Source organism: Cervus canadensis, chromosome 10 (assembly GCF_019320065.1).
Source record: "Cervus canadensis isolate Bull #8, Minnesota chromosome 10, ASM1932006v1, whole genome shotgun sequence".
Taxonomy (NCBI): Eukaryota; Metazoa; Chordata; class Mammalia; order Artiodactyla; family Cervidae; genus Cervus; species Cervus canadensis.
This window is the reverse complement of record NC_057395.1, coordinates 65,781,182-65,797,603: the sequence shown is the minus strand read 5'-3', so window position 1 is coordinate 65,797,603 and position 16,422 is coordinate 65,781,182. Positions and strand designations below refer to the sequence as shown.

Genomic DNA, 16,422 nt, shown 5'->3' with positions numbered 1-16,422 from the left:
TCTTATACCCAGGGAGAGGTCACTTAGCATACAGTCAGTCAGGTTAGGTGGGGTTTCGGGATTTCCAGGGGCATCTGGGGTTCCTCAGCTGGATCCTGGGACATTTTCCCTGTGTCCGTTAGTTGGCCAACAGTGATTGGACGGATATTTGCAGTGACGGGCACTGTGACACACTTTTCTGTTCTGCCAGACTGCTCACACCCATCCCTCTCTGAATCATTACAACATCCCGACAAGCTGCTATTATTAGCTCCTCTTAGAGGAGGAAGTGGAGGCTCAGAGAGGAGACGTGGCTTGGCCAAGGTCACACAGCTGGTGATCTGCACAGCCAGGCATGGAACCAGGTGGGCCTGCTTCAGGCACAGCCTCCTGGTCTTAGATTGTGAGGATGAGGCCCCCCTGGGACCCCATCCTTGGGACAGGAGTGGAGCCTTGCTCCTGGGTCAGCGGGGACAAGCCTCCTCCAGCCTGGAGTCTGTACTCTGAAGCTTGTCGTGATGGGGCAAGGCCTGGAATTGGAACACCAGCTCTCCCACGGGCAGCAGAGAGTCTGGCCCCTACCCAGGCCAAAGCGCACAGGAACCAAGCCAGAGGTGGAAGGTCACAGCTGTTCCTTCCTCCCTCCTTCTAGGGCTCTCACATCTCCTGACCTGAATCCGGGGCTTTTGGGGAAGTTTATGCCCTGATTGATGGCAGGCAGTGGGCAAAGTTCACATTCCTGCCTCTCCCCCATCTCAGAGACCCAATCTCATCAAAACTCAAAGTAAAACAAAAGTCCTACAGATTGTATTTAGTAGGCCTTTCTGCTTCTTTTTTAAGATGTTACTTTCTTTATCTTACCCTGAGAATGTTACTTTTACATTTTACATAAAACGTATATCAAAAAACGAAAGGGAAAAAGCACCCATAATCTCCTCTGTCAGGAACCCCCAGCACCACTATTCGAGCAGGAGTCTGTGGTCTATAGGTGCCACTTGACCTCCTGCCTCTTTGTCACCTATCATTACAACACCAGCCCCTTTCCCAGTCACTCAGCCTCTCTGAACACTGTGCCTCCATCCAGTGCAGGCCCTCCTGGTCCACAGTGGAGCCCCAGAGCACTGGAACTCTGAGCCAAAGAGGACGAAACAAGGCCCAGAAAGGTGAAGGGAATGGCCCCAGGCCACACAGCCTGGAGCAGCTGGGGCTGGAACGGAAGGGTCCTGACCTCTGTTGCCTCATCTGCCTACCCCACCGTTCACGCCTCGCTCTGCATCTGTCACTCCTTTTCTCCTTCCCTTCCTCCTTCTTTTTCTACTTCACTCCTTCATCCCATTTGACCAATTAGTCTGTGCCAGGTCTTGCTGGGCTCTGGGACTGTAACATAAGGCAGATCACTCACTGCCCTCAGAGGACTAATTAAAGAATCCCTCACATACCCATATATTGAGAGTGATGATGCATCCCTAGTCTTGCTGTGAATGCAGATGATGGGGTAATCTAAACCTAGCGGGGTGGCCTTCCTGGCCGAAGGATGGGCATACGCCAGCATCCTGGGGCAGGTGGGAGTGAGGAGTGCTGGAGGCCAGTGTGGCTGGAACAAAGTGTACAGGAAGTAATCAAGGGTCAGACCCCGCAGGGCAAGGCCTACAGTGGAGGTTTGGCCTTGACCTTGAGGGCCATGAAGAGCCATTGAGGGTTTAGCAGCAGACTGTTAATGTCAGGTTTGCATTTAGAGTCTTCTTTTGTTAGCTGTGAGGTGCAGAGGAGAGAGGGGGACATGGGCAATCAGTGAAGTGGGCACCATTGTCTGGGCAAGGGGATGGCACAACCTCACCACTTGGACAATGGGTACAGTGCTCCCTGGGGTACAGATGGGTATGTGGAGGCCCAGGCAGAACAGATGTCTCTAGGGCCCCAGCCCACCCCCTAAACTCTCTCCACCATGTCTTCCGCCCAGTGCTGCGGTGCCTTGGCATCCCCACCCGCGTTGTGACCAACTATAACTCTGCCCACGACCAGAACAGCAACCTGCTCATCGAGTACTTCCGCAACGAGTTCGGGGAGATCCAGAGTAATAAGAGCGAGATGATCTGGTGAGGGGTTGCCCAGTAGGGAGGGTCACCTGAAGAGGAGATGGGGCGATGTCTCAGATGAGGTCACCTCTGAATTAGGTTTAAAAGTTGAGGAGTATTTGGACAAAAGGAAACAGGACTTGGAGAGGCTCCCAGGGAGGCAGGAACAGCAGGAGCCAAGGCTGAGAGGAAGGAAAATCAACACAGGACACATGAAAAGAGAACGCCTTGCTGAGTCTGCACTGCAGGCTGGGGGTCTGGGCTTGATTCCAAAGGCTTCAGACTGGAGAGGAATGGTCTGATGACCGTGGGGATAGATCAGAAGCGAGGGGGTGGGGTATGGTCCAGGTGGGTGGTGATGGGGCCTGAATCCAGGCAGAGCCTGTGGGCTGGAAAAGAAGGGTCAATCAAGAAATTAGGAAGTCAAGTCAGCTGGACTTGCAGAGCCACTGAGAGGGGAAAGGAGGTGGGCAGAGGGGTTGAGGGGTTGAGGCTGACTCTCAGTGTAGGAAGGAATACCTGCCTGGGACCCCTGGAGGAGGAGCAAAGTGTTGGGAGGACGTGATGGGCTCAGCTTAGGACAAGGCAAGTGTGAAGAGCACGTTGGAGGTGACCACAGACGTCTGCGTGTGAGTCCTGCTCCATGTTCTGCTTTGCTTCCCCAACAGGAACTTCCACTGCTGGGTGGAGTCCTGGATGACCAGGCCAGACCTGCAGCCGGGCTATGAGGGGTGGCAGGCCCTCGACCCCACGCCCCAGGAGAAGAGCGAAGGTGGGTTGGGCAGAAGTGGCCCCATTACTGAGATGAGGAAACGGAAGCTGGAGGGGACCCACCCACCTGAGGGACTCCCCAGAGAAGGGCAGAGAGAGCTGGGATGCTAACCTGGGTCTGGCTGACTCCAGAGGAACTTTGACTGTTGGGGCAGCCTCACTGGTGTTTTATGAAGCACCTGTTTTATAATTTGAAAAGTGATTCATGCACATTGTGGAAAACAGAAAATATGGAGAAGCACAAAGAAAAAAAAAAATCAAATAGCATCTTTGTCCTCTTCCCCCCAAAGAAATTTCATTAACATTTATACACAGTTTCCAATAATTTCAAATGACTCCTTCCTCAGAATAATATTTTAAATGCACACAATATAACACCTATATTGAATATAGTACCTTCATAAAGATGAAGCTTCTTTCTGCTACTAATGTTAAATCAGGAGTGGAAAAAGGGTTGAATTCCACTGAATCATGGTTATCAAAAATTTTTTAAACATTTTTGTGATATAGTAATATATGTGTTACATAACATGATCTAGTGATAGAGTCAGTAATTTCCCTAATTTCTTGATAGAGATAAACATAATCTCTATTTTCAGTTATCTGTGACAACTATAAAGATATATGAAAATATCTGTGGTTCTTAGGAGTGACAGGTCACAAGTGCACCTAAGACTGTGGTTTGTGGTCTGCTGGCACAATAAAAAAAAAGTGTTATCAAAGTATAATGAAAATAATGAGGTGATTTTTTAATTTTTTTTTCCTGTCCAAGTTCATGAACTCCTGAATTCTATTTGCTGTGCCTCGGGGGGATCCATGGGCCCCAGGTTAAGAACTCTGGCTGCACATGACCTTTTCTCCTGGCCCCCTCGTTTCCCCATGTAGCATTAGCAGTTCTATATCAGATCGTTTTCCGTGATTTGAATTTTAATTGAATGTTATTATGTTCCATCAGATAGATGCATTGTAATATAGCTACTGAGCCTCTAATCCTCAACATTGCAATTTGTGACCGGTTTGAGGCAGTTGTAAACCACACCTAGATAAGCATCAGGCTGTCTTGTTAAGGAGCTCTCTTGTTCATTCAGTCAACACACTCTCCCTGAGTCTGCATTAGGCACTCACTGCTACTCATTCTGGGCAGGAAACCAGACAGACACACGCCCTTGTAAAGTATTGCCTACACTTGGCTCCCTCATTTCCTAAAGTGCCTTGGGATACATTTCTCTTTATCAAACACATAGCAGATAAGAGTTTGTGAGTCCTCATTTGTAAGTACAAATGTCATCACGTGAAGCCAGGACTCAGAGAGGTTAAATGAATTCCCAGTGTCACACAGCTAATAAGAGGCTGTGCTGAGATTTGAATCCCAGAAGCTGAGTTCCAGGGTCCCCTGGAATTCTCTCTTTTGACTGCATTGTGAGATTTGCCAGATCTCAGTTCCCGACCAGGGATTGAACCCAGGTCCGAGCAGTGAAAGCGCAGAGTTCTGACCACTAGACCATGGGGAACTTCCTCTCTGGGAGTTCTGAGTTCTTATCTGATGCCGTCATCTCAGAAATGGAGTTCCTGGGTCAAAGCGCTGTATCATCTTGCGGCTTTTATCCACATGTGGTTTGACTGTGGAAGGTTTGGGAGGTGCCATCCTCCCCTCAGCCCAGGTCCATCTCTGTCTCCTCCTCTTCCCACCCAGGGACTTACTGCTGTGGCCCGGTTCCCGTTCGTGCCATCAAGGAGGGCGACCTGAGCACCAAATACGACGCTCCTTTCGTCTTTGCTGAGGTCAACGCCGACGTGGTGGACTGGATCCGGCAGGCCGATGGATCTCTGCACAAATCCATCAACCACTCCCTGGTGGTGGGGCTGAAGATCAGCACGAAGAGTGTGGGCAGAGATGAGCGGGAGGACATCACCCACAACTACAAGTACCCGGAGGGTAGGTGATGGGGCTCATCACTGCCCTGCAGAGAAGCGGCTGGTTTTACCAGCCTGGTGGGCGTGCGTGCCTGTGTGAATGTGTGAGTGTGTGTTTTATCTGGCAGCCTGCACACGACAGCGATCTGTAGGTTACTGTCTATTTCAAGAAATTCCTTAGAAACAAGTGCAAATTTGACACACACACTTTGTGTGGGGGGAGGCAATGGTCAAGGATTACTCATTTAGGGAAAGAGTTTTATATTCCACAAAAGGATTCCATTTGGTTTTTAAGCCTCACTTTCTTGGTTGGTTTGACTTAGTAAAACTGAAAGGGATGGCTGTTATACAGGAGAGGCATGCATTGTAACAAAAAATTAGGATGTCCATGTTTATTAATAGGGCGTGCGTCAGTGTGGAGTCGCTTCAGTCGTGTCTGACTCTTTGTGACCCTATGGACTGTAGCCCTCCAGGCTCCTCTCTGTCCATGGGATTCTCCAGACAAGAATACTGGAGTGGGTTGTCATTCCCTCCTCTAGGGGATTTTCCCAACCCAGGGATTGAGCCCATGTCTCTTACATTTCCTGCATTGGCAGACAGGTTCTTCACCACTGATGTCACCTGGGAAGCCCCTTATTAACAGTGCTCATTAGTCGTGGGAGCTACAATAGATGGGCAGTTCCATGCCTTTTTACTGCAGTGTATTTGTGCCAAAGAGGCTTGGAAGTCCAGAGGGGCCATGTAAGAGAAGCTCCATGAAAGAGAAACTGTAGGGTTTATCATTGCAGTATTGCACATAGAGCTGGGGAAGTGGGTATGAAGGTAGATTGGAAAGGTTTAAAGAGAAATGGACCAAAAGAAGCTTAAAGATAATAAGATGGGCTCAGTCAGACACAAAGATGAAGCTTCTTTTTGCTACTAATATTAAATCAGGAGTGGGAAAAGGATGTGGTTTATCTTGCACATCCAGTGGCCAATTCAATAGACAGATATTTTTGAAGCAGCTACTGTGTTCCAAGTACAGTAGGGTTTACAGAAGTGACTAAGAAACCGCAGCCCTCATCTGACCCCCATTGACTTTTGAAGGGCTGCCTGGGGTTTGGCTATGAAGTGGCCACGCTCTTGCAGGAAAGGATAAAACAGAAGGAAAGATGCTTTCCCTGGCCTCTGAAATGTCTAGACCTGATGATTTGATAGAAAAAAATAGATATATACCCAACAACACTTGGGAAAAATTAAAAGGCACATAGGGGAGAACTAATGGTATAAAGAAAGGAGCAGTTCTGCTAGAGAACTCAACAGTTGGAGAAGTGATGGAAAGGATTTCAGGTAGAAGTGGTCCCTGTGCAAATGCTTGGAGGTGAGAAAGTTTGAATTGTGTTAGTGCCTACTAGGCACGAAGCACTGTTGTAGGCATTGGGTATGACGTAAGATTAAGTGAAACACAGGCTTAGTCCCCAAGAGACTTGAGAGTGTAAGCATATGAACAGAAAAAAACCCTAGTGGCCCCCCCCCACAAAAAAAAAACATGGCAGGCAATCAGCAGCTATGAAACTCCAAAAGGTATCGTGAGTCATTCATCCTAGGGAGGTAGTCAGAGAAGGCATCCTGGAGGAGGGGTCATTTGGGGATGGGTCTTGAGGGATGTCTAGGAGTTTGCTTGTGGGAAGTAAATAAAATACTCCTTCCTCCTCCTGGCACAGTAATGTAAAGAAGGGGCTCCTTCTGGGTGCTCTGAGTCACCAAGACTTTGAGAAGCCAGCTTGCTCTGCCCCCAGCCTCCTCCTCATTGATCCCCTGTCCAGCTGTGATGAAGCTCTCTACCCTATCTCCACAGGGTCCCCAGAGGAGAGGGAAGCCTTCAAGAGGGCCAACCACCTGAACAAACTGGTTGATAAAGAGGAGACAGGGGTGGCCATGCGGATCCGTGTGGGCGAGGGCATGAACAGGGGCTCCGACTTTGACGTCTTTGCCCACATCACCAACAGCAGCCCTGAGGAGCACACTGGCCGCCTCCTGCTCTGTGCCCGCACTGTCAGCTACAACGGGATCCTGGGACCTGAGTGCGGCACCAAGGATCTGCTCAGCCTTTCCCTGGAGCCCTACTCTGGTAAGGTTCTGTGTTCCTGGAGCAGCTGTTGACCACACTGGCTGGATCATGCCCTGAGCATCGAGCATGTACAATCTACCGCACTGCGGGTCTGGCCCTGTCCTTGGCACTTTATAAATAGCAACCCAGCTCCTTCTTGTAACAAAAGTAGGAGGTAGATTCTTTTATGGCACCTGTTTTCCAGTTGAGAAGACTGACAGCAGAGAGGTTAAGTAGCTTTCCTAAGGGCACACGGCTCAGAAGTGACAGGACAGAAACTTGAACCTGTACTCACAGCAGCTATTCTGTTTTGTTTCAGCTCATCTTCATGTGACCCCTGATTGCTTTCCAAGACTCTCTACTTACTGCCCCTTCCAGCAAATTCCTTCCCTCTATCTCTAGCAACCCACACTGCAGCTGTCTCTCCCCAGAGCCCTTTAGAGAACCTCTTCTGTTCCTCTGGAGGTTCTCAGGCTTAGGGAGAAGAGATTCAAGACTAGTGCTGCCCAGAGAACTGTCAGAGATATGAGAATGTTCTATATCTGCGCTGTGTAGTGTGGTGACCACTAGCTCCACGTGGCTATTGAATGCTTGCAATGTGACTTGCAATTGTGGGACTAAAGTTTTCATTTAATTTAAACAGCCACATGTGGCCGGAAGCTGCCATATTGGACAGTGTTGCTACAACAGTGATGGGAAAAGCCTTGATCTTCTCTTCTTAGGTTTTAATTTTTTTAATTGAGGGTATAGTTGCTTTACTTTCTGCTGTTCAGCAGAGTGAATCACCATATGTTTACATATATCTCCTCCCTCTGGGACCTCCCTCCCACCCCCTGCTCCCTATCCCACCCCTCTGGGTCATTACAGAACATCGAACTGAGCTCCTAGTGCTATGCAGTAGCTTCCTGTTAGCGATCTATTTTACACATGGTAGTGTGTGTATATAGCAATCTTAAATTTCCAATTCACACCTCTGCCAATTGTGTCTACCCACCATTCTCTATGTCTGAGTCTGTATTCCTGCTCTGCAAATAAGTTCATCTGTGCCATTTTTCTAGACTCGACATTTATGCATGAACATATGCTCCAGGGCCTGGCCCGGCCTCCCTGGGAGCAGGTCCTCTTCCATGCTTGGGGCTGAAACGATGCCCGCAGCTCACCCAGCCCTCACCCCGGGGCTGAGCCTCTGTCGCTCTTTTTTCCTGGGCGGTCGCCTGCACAGTCATTGTCCCCTTGATCCCGTTCACTGCCTGCTTTGTCACCACGCCTGGTTATCTCCCTAAAAATAAGCCGGAGGCCCTGCGTGGGGTTGTTCCTGACGAGGTCACTTAGTGATGCAGCGTGGAGCCTGGTCTCTCCCCCACCCCCACCCCCGCAGTGGTCCTTTCTTGGCTTCTGCGTTTGGAGCCTGCTGGCATGAGGAGGGCAGGGGAGTCTTGGCGTTGGGAGAGGACCTGGGAAGTGTGGTTTGTGTAGAACATCAGTCAGCTCTAGGGCCTTTTTCTCAGGCCCACGGCTGGCACTCCTGGAGCTAGGAGTGCCAGGACAGAGCAGACTCTGTCAGGGTCCTGGAGCAGCGGGGAAGCCTTGGGGGCAGAGCCAGTTGGTACCAGGGCTAGGGCCCCAACACTTTCACTGCTAAAAGGCATGTGCAGAGGCCAGACTTGGCCTTGAATATGGCTCTGCTACCTTCTATTATTATTATTATTAATTATTGGTCACACCATGCAGCACGTGGGATTTTAGTTCCCAGACCGGGGATCGAACTGCTGCCCCCCTGCATTGGGAGTGTAAAGTCCTAATTACTCCACAGCCAGGGAAAAACCTCTCCCACCTTCTAGATGTACAGTCTCAGGCCTCACACCACACTCACCTGTCAGCTGGAGCACTGACATGCCCCTTGTGGGTGGCTGTAAGAACGGAAGGAGATGTGTGTTCCGGAAAGATCTGGAAGATGTAAAATGGTGCCCGGCCATGGTGGGGCCCTTCACACCCCACTGAGCAAGTGCAGACAGGTGTGCGGGGGACAAGAAGCATCTTTGCTGAACACCTGCTGTGCCAGTGCTCTCCAGGCCGGGCTCAGAGCTCCCTGAGTCGTGGCCAACCTCGCTGGTGTCCGGAGGACCGGGGTCTTCACTCTGCCTCCGGGCCCCGAGTCAGGGGCAGGACTCCTCCTTCCAGGTGTGTGGGGTGGTTGAGACACACCCGGGTCCTAGTTCCTGCAATTCTGCCTGCAGACTGTGAGCTCCTGGGTATTTCTCTTCTCTATTCCAGGCCTCAGCTTCCCTATTTGTAGAAAGGCTGGTTCATCTTTTCTTTTGTTTTTATAAGTGAAAGGTTGATTCAGGGAGGAAACCCCCTCCATAGACAGAGTGGGGGCCATCTCTGAAGGCAAAAGAGACCTGGTTCATCTCTAGAGAGCGCCAGCCCCGTTGTGTGAAGGCTGTGTCAGTTCTTCCTCATATTCAGAACTGCTTGAAAGGGCGGAAGTGTCTTTCCTGGAATATGTTTCATAAGGTGAAGCCCAACCTGAACCAAGGATGCCAGAGTAACTTCCTCCCGGGCCGCTGTTGAGTCACACTTCGCCTCCCAGATACATCTGGGCTCCTCACAGCATTGTTCTGTTTCAACCACGCCCGCTGGTGTCTCTTCCTGGGAAAGTGTTCACAGCAGAGGGGTCCCACCTGCTCCGTAGACCCCCGAGGGGCACAGCCTGTTAGGAGAAGGCAGAGGAGGGCAGCAGTCTGGGGCCTTGCCCTCAAGCTGGAAGGCGGGGCTAGGCCAGGATGCTCTACTGAGGCCTCCAAGGCCAAGGTCACCCTGAGACTGATTCTCCCACCCTCTGAGACCCTGAACTTTGGCTGAGTTGCTGGTTATGCTTTAATGATAAGATCCAGGGGATTTCCACGTGCTAGTGGACAGGAAGCCAGGCCTAGGACAGCTGAACTGAAACCAGCGGCCCTTACTCTGGCCTCCTGGCTCAGCGGTTCTCCCCTTCCTGCACTCCGCCCCCTCTCTGGGGCCCTCACCCCTGCAGGTGGGGCAGCACAATCTCTGCGATGATCAAAGGGACCATCTAAGGAATGAGTGACACTAACCACACACGTTTCTTTCTTTCTTTCGGCCAGCGCTGGCCCAAAGCCAGGCCAAGGCCTCTAGCCTGTGGATGGCAATTCTCAAAGGTCCAGCCCCACCCTGACCTCAGCCTCCTGGAAAAGTTAACAGTGGGGGCCACCCCCTCCAGGCTCCTGGAGAACCGTGTTTTCCTTCTTCTCTGTGGAGCTGGTGAGAGTTTCCACTCCACTCCACCAAGTCCCGACCCAGGAATTTTTCACTCCTTTTTGTCCTCTTTGGCAGAAGCTGTGTTTTTTTTCCCTTCTACATCATCGGAGCCGAGGTTGGGGAAGGTCCACCCGGGGAATGAGTGACGAGAGGGTTGGGCACTCATTTTCCAGAGAGCAGGATAGGGGACACTGAGTGTGCATGGCCAGGACCTAGACCTTGACCCACGCAAAGAGAAGGTGGCCGTCTGCTCAGGCCTTCATGGTCCTGTAGATGACCTCCCAGCGGGTGCTCACTGGCCTGGACACCCCTGACCCTTGCTAATCTCCCTCATTAACAGTAAACCAGATCCTGAACTCAGAGTGCTCAGCAGACAAGAATATGAGCCTGAATTGAATAAACCTGACTTTGTTTGCTGGTGTTTGTTTTTACCAGCTTCCTGCTACTTATGGTAATTAGACAGGTTTGCGGCAAATAATGGTAACAAGACTCCCTGAGCAGAAGAGGTTGAAAAGTATGAAGCAAGCAGACTGAAAGAAAAATAGTGAGCAAATAATGAGGATTTCCTCAGACGTGTGAAACATCACATGAATGACTGGAGTTTGGGAAACTCGAGTCTCTTGGGGGGAGGGAGGCAGCAGACGACAGAAAAAGAGGAAGCAGCCTCCCCCATCATGGCACTGGGACATGAGGAGAGGTTGACTGGGCTCCACAGAGTCCTAGCACCATCCTTGCGACATTCTTGTTTGATGGGGGTGGCTCTGTCTGCATTGCAGGAGACCTGGGTTTGATCCCTGGGTTGGGAAGATCCCCTGGAGAAGGGAATGGCAACCCACCCCAGTATTCTTGCCTGGAGAACCCCATGGACAGAGGAGCCTGGCAGGCTACAGTCCATGGGGTCACAGAGAGTTGGATACAACTAAGCAGCTCACACACACACAAAGACACACACGTAAGGGGCAGAAAGGATTTCTCCCAAGGTTCTCTGTGACCACGTGAACAGGCAGGGTCTGGCGTAAGCCTGTGGATTCGCTCTCTCTTTTTAAAAAAAAATTGCAGTGTAGTTAATTTACAATGTTGTGTTAGTTTCTGCTATACGGCAAAGTGAGTCAGTTATACACACATGTACGCTGTTTTCTAGGCTCCCTTCCCAGACAGGTCATCACAGAGTATTGACTAGAGTTCCCTGTGCTATTCGGTAGGGGCTTATTAATTATCTAGTCTAAATATAGTATGTATATGTCAATCCCAGTCTTCCAATTTATCCCTCCTCCTCCCCTCTCCGCGCTGGTAACCAGGAATTTGTTTTCTACATCTGTGACTCAATCTCTGTTTTGTAAATAGGTTCCTTTGTATCGTTTCTTTAGATTCCACATGTGAGTGATACCATTTGATATGTGTCTTTCTCTGTCCTTCTTCACTCAGTATGATAACCTTGCAGCAAATGACACTATTTCATCCTTTTTTATAGCTGAGTAATATTCCACTGTATATGTGTACTGGATTTTCTCTGTGGTCTGTGGATTATCAGTCCAGTTCCTGAGCCTTTTCCCACTGCTCCTGCCTGCCTCTCATAAGCTGACCCTGGTGCCCCAGGGCTTCCGTGTTCTTGTCTGAGAAACAGGGGCTAAGATCCACTCTTTTCTTTTCTGCAGTGGGGAGGTTGGCCCTGCCAGCTTCATTCTCATCCCCATCGCTGTGTGACTTTTGCTCTGAACTGATCTCTGCTCTTAGCTCTGCCCTGTGGGATCCAGATGCTCCCGGGAACAGAGAGGGAACCGAGCAGAAACAGAGAGGGGAAGTCGTCTCCCCAGGCTCACACAGTCCGTCAGTGGTCCTAACAGGACCAACTCTCCCCTTCTGAACACTTATGGGCAGAAGTGTTTCTTCATCTGTAAAATGGGTACAATTCCACCGACCTGGTGGCGGGAAATGGACATCCTGAGAGGTGGGGTGACTCACCCAGCATCCCCAGGTAGCAAAGGGCAGAGGCACGATTAAAACCCAGCCCACTCCTCCCACTTCCTTCCTGGGAGTGCTGGAGCCAGGGCAGGTGGGAGCAAGTGCGGGGACCTGCCCAGTCATTCACCAGCTGTGCCTTGTGGAGGTGCCATGGGAGAGGTGGGGGCCACGATTCAGATGGCATGAGTGTTCTCCCCTCTCCCCTTCTGCAGAAAAGAGCATCCCCCTTCGAATCCTCTACGAAAAGTACTGTGACTGCCTGACCGAGTCGAACCTTATCAAGGTGCGGGGCCTCCTCATTGAGCCGGCTGCCAACAGCTACCTGCTGGCTGAGAGGGACATCTACCTGGAGAATCCAGAAATCAAGATCCGGGTAAGGGCTGGGTCCCCAGGTCCAGATCCCACACCTGCATGCACCTCCCTCCCTGCAGACTTAAGATCTGTGATGCCCCAGGGTTCCTCAAATCCTAGCTTCATCAAAGAAAAGCATCGTGAAACAGAATTTGGGACCCACAGCCTCTAGGAATGAATCTGCACATCCCAGAGTAGTAGGATCATGACATTTAGGGATCTCAGAATTGTGGGCCCTTAAAAGCTAAACTCCTAAGGCAAGATTCTGAGGTCCTGGGGCCCTGGTGGGGCAGGAAGGGGTGGAGTTGTTAAGGGCTCAGACTCTGGAGTCTATTTATTCATCTGTAAAATGGGTGTTATAAGGATTAGCTGTGCGTCTACAGGAAACACATAGACTATATCCAGCATGTCATGAGGGTGCAATAAAAGCTGATTAATACTGACCATCAGCATCATCATGGTCATCACAGTGATTCACTTGGAGCAGTCTCAGCCCCAGGTCCCCAAGTGCTGCCGTTACAAATAAATGGTAAAGAGCAGGGGGTGGCGGGGTGGGGAGTGAGTGCTGTGTGCCGGACAGTCTGCTAGAATCTTGCATAGGTTAGCTCAGTGAATGCTCGTGAGATCCCTGCAGTCAGGCATTTCTCTCCTATGAAGAAACCAAAGCTCAGAGAGGGTGGTATCTTTGCCAAGGTCACACAGCAAGGAAGGGACAGAGATCAGCCTGCTTCCAAAGCCTCTGATTTTTCCACCCCAGACCTTAGAATGAAGGAGGCACTTTACACATCCCGTGGGTCACGTGGAGCCTCTTCGCAGCTCCATGAAGGAGGAGGCCTGGGCAGGAGTCATCATCCATGTTTTCTGGGCGAGTCAAGGAATGACAGCAGCGGAGCTTCGCAGATGTGGGGCCAAATTGCAGCAGAGATGGAGATGGCTCATTTGGGACCCTGGCTGCCCTGGAGGGGCTCTGGGCCCCTCTCCCTCTCTGCTGCCCCTGACATCCGCCCCGTGTCTCCTCCAGATCCTGGGAGAGCCCAAGCAGAACCGCAAGCTGGTGGCTGAGTTGTCTCTGCAGAACCCGCTCACCGTGGCTCTGTCGGGCTGTGCCTTCACCGTGGAGGGGGCGGGCCTGATCCAGGAGCAGAAGACCGTGGACATGTAAGTGCCCATCCCTCCCACCTGGGGCCTGGGAGCAGAGGGTGGATGCTCGTAGAGGGGACAGGTGCTCCTGGACACCGAGCCCTGGACTGTAACCCCCTCTTCTCATCACCCACACACTCACCCACACAGGTCTACGTCTAAACACCCACACATCAGCTGCATCCCATGCACACGGCTCACACACCTGAACAGGTACACATTCAGTCACTAAACCCCTGCCTCAGGACACACAGGTCCTCACACGCACACAGGTGTACACGCATGCCTGTGCCGTGTACCCTCACAGATAAATGTCTGTATACACATACGCTTATGAGCATACATACTTGTTTTTCACTTTTTTGTCATATCATTTGCATACAGTATACAATACAAATCACATATGTACAGCTCAGGGCATTTTCATGCGTGTGGTCATGTGAGCATCCACACTCTTACACCCTGGCACACCATTCATTCTCCCACACACACACACACAGGAGGGCGGATGGCCCAGGACCCTGAGAGCGATGAGCGGGGCCTGTTTTATCCTGTCGTTATTAAGCTGTACCTCCGTGGAGGCGCTGGGCTGAGATCTCAGTAGTCACATGTCATCCCGGCCTGGCCTCATCATGGCAAGCAGGCCAGGGCCCCTGTCCTCACCCTCTTTCTCTCTCTCTCCCAGCCCGGACCCCGTGGAGGCGGGGGAGGAAGTCAAGGTGAGGGTGGACCTGCTGCCCCTCTACGCGGGCCGCCACAAGCTGGTGGTGAACTTCGATAGCGACCGGCTGAAGGCCGTGAAGGGCTTCAGGAACGTCATCGTTGGCCCCTCCTAAGGGGTCCCCGTGCCAGCCCCACCTCAGCCACCGAGGGCCCCCAACTTGACCCCAATCTTTATCCCAAGCTACTGAGCAATACTTGCCCCTCCTTGGGCCCCAGACCTCAGGGCAGGGGTGGGCTGCCTGCGGGGCCCTTTGGAATCGAATGTACTTCCCGCCCACCTTGTCCCCCTGAACTTGGCTCCCCACGCCCCTCACCTATGAGGGATGTTCTGTGCCTGCACTGTAGGAGGCCTCCTCTTCGCCGACTGGGCCTGGGGGGTAGGCTGTCTCCCCCTCCCTTCCCAGCCCAGAGGCCCCTTAAAAGGCCACTCACACCCGCCATACTGATTGATCGACGTCAGAGCCCCTTTCCGGGGAGCATGCAAAAAAAGTGTGCCCAGTGACCCTATCAAGGAACTCAGCTCCCCAGAGTACCCTGAACCCCTTCCCCAGGTTGAGCCCAGACCCCAGGGGCCCTTGGCAGAGCCTGAGCAGGTGCAGATGGGGAGGGTCCCAGTAAGACCACACTCCAAATCTCCTCACATCCCAGCAGCCCTGACCCAATACTCCCCCCACCCTCTCACAATGATGAGGCACCTAGTAAGTGCCTGGCACTTCCTGGGCTCACTGGTGTTCACACAGCCATCAGCCCATTCAATCGTCACGGGAAACTGCAGAGCGGGGGCTGTTTTCTCAGTGAGGAGACTGGGCTCGGAGAAGAGAGGCAGCCAGCCCTGCTTCTGGGCTCCTGGATATTTGCAAGGCTGGCTACTGTCAAGGCACAAGAAGGGAGCCTGGCCCTTCTGACTCTGAGTCCAGTGCCCCATCCACCACTCCAGCCCTGACCTGGCTGCGTCCGAGAGGCCATTTGGAACCTGATTAGGATGAGGAGGCGGGGAGGGCTTAGAGCCCTGGGTTTGAGCCCCAGGTCTGGCCAGCTACTGCCTTCCCCTCCTCTGGGCCTCAGTTTCCTCTTTGGTCGCAGGGAGTGGTTGAACTAGCTCATCTCCAAGGCCCTCCCAGCTCTGCACTCCCGGTGCCTTGTATGACCCAGCCTCACCAATGACAGTGGGTCCTCCTCCCAGGCTTCACAGAGCCTTGGGGTCACAGACCCAGGATGCTTTGAAGTGTGAGACCATGACCATGACCACCTTCCTGTCCCCAGTCGTGTCTGGGTCCCCCACCTGTACCCAGGCATCTGCCTTGGGAGCCCATTTCTAGGGGGAAAGAGACCCCCCTAGAAACCCCCGTCCTAACAATGAGCCCACCCACTGCAATGCCTAGACTTCACAATAGCCTTAGTTGCCTATGCTGATCACCCACCAACAAGGCTGGCATCTTAGCCATCTCCTCTTTGAAGAGCCGGAGTCCTGGAACACAGCCCCTGCCCCCCTGACTAAGCTCGGGGACCCCACCTGAATTGCTGTCTCCGACTTTATTCCTTACTATCTCCACATGACTGGGCTTCCCTCAGCCTGGAGGAGGGAAGTGAGAGAGAATTCTGTTTGGAGTGGGGTCAGAGCCTCCAAGGAGCCCCCAAGCCCCAGAGAGGGACTTGGAGAAAGTCACGCTGATACACTTAGAACGTTCTGCTTTGCACAAGAAGAAGCACAAGATGAGCCAGTATATATTCTTTCTATATAAATATTGCTCTATTTCCCTATAGTTTTATAAACACTTTTGGGTTCCAAGCAAGCAGTAGATGTGCTTTTGAGCCACAAACAGCAAGCACTGAAATAAAATTTATTTTTCACATTCAAACAAGGTCTGGTCATGCTTTTGAGGAGAGTGAGTGGGTGAGCTCATTTAGCATCTGGACAAGCCACTTCATGCTAAGAGTCTTTCCCTAGCTTCAGTGCCTCCCTCAGATCTAAATTTAACCAGCATTCAAAGCTCTACAACTGTCTAGCTCTTTCTCCAATCCCATCTCCAAACAGCCGTGTTCAGATCAGAATGAAGTGCCTGTTTCTCTTTTAACATCTCATGCACTTTCAACCTCTTAACTTGGAGTGCCCCTCTTTTTTCCTTACCCAGCTTA

The 16,422-nt window shown here is 51.6% G+C and overlaps 1 protein-coding gene across 1 annotated transcript in view; it reads left to right on the top strand.

Annotated features, from left to right (window-relative positions):
• Nucleotides 1-16,145, top strand: part of TGM2 (transglutaminase 2) — a 34,297-nt gene extending 18,152 nt beyond the window's left edge. The window contains exons 7-13 of the mRNA XM_043479483.1: nucleotides 1,940-2,075; nucleotides 2,723-2,826; nucleotides 4,519-4,761; nucleotides 6,577-6,849; nucleotides 12,285-12,445; nucleotides 13,445-13,581; nucleotides 14,249-16,145. Of these exons, the coding sequence (XP_043335418.1) occupies nucleotides 1,940-2,075; nucleotides 2,723-2,826; nucleotides 4,519-4,761; nucleotides 6,577-6,849; nucleotides 12,285-12,445; nucleotides 13,445-13,581; nucleotides 14,249-14,399 (1,205 nt within the window). The 3' untranslated portion in view covers nucleotides 14,400-16,145. The remainder of the gene's footprint in view (nucleotides 1-1,939; nucleotides 2,076-2,722; nucleotides 2,827-4,518; nucleotides 4,762-6,576; nucleotides 6,850-12,284; nucleotides 12,446-13,444; nucleotides 13,582-14,248) is intronic.
• Nucleotides 16,146-16,422: the final 277 nt, after the last annotated feature.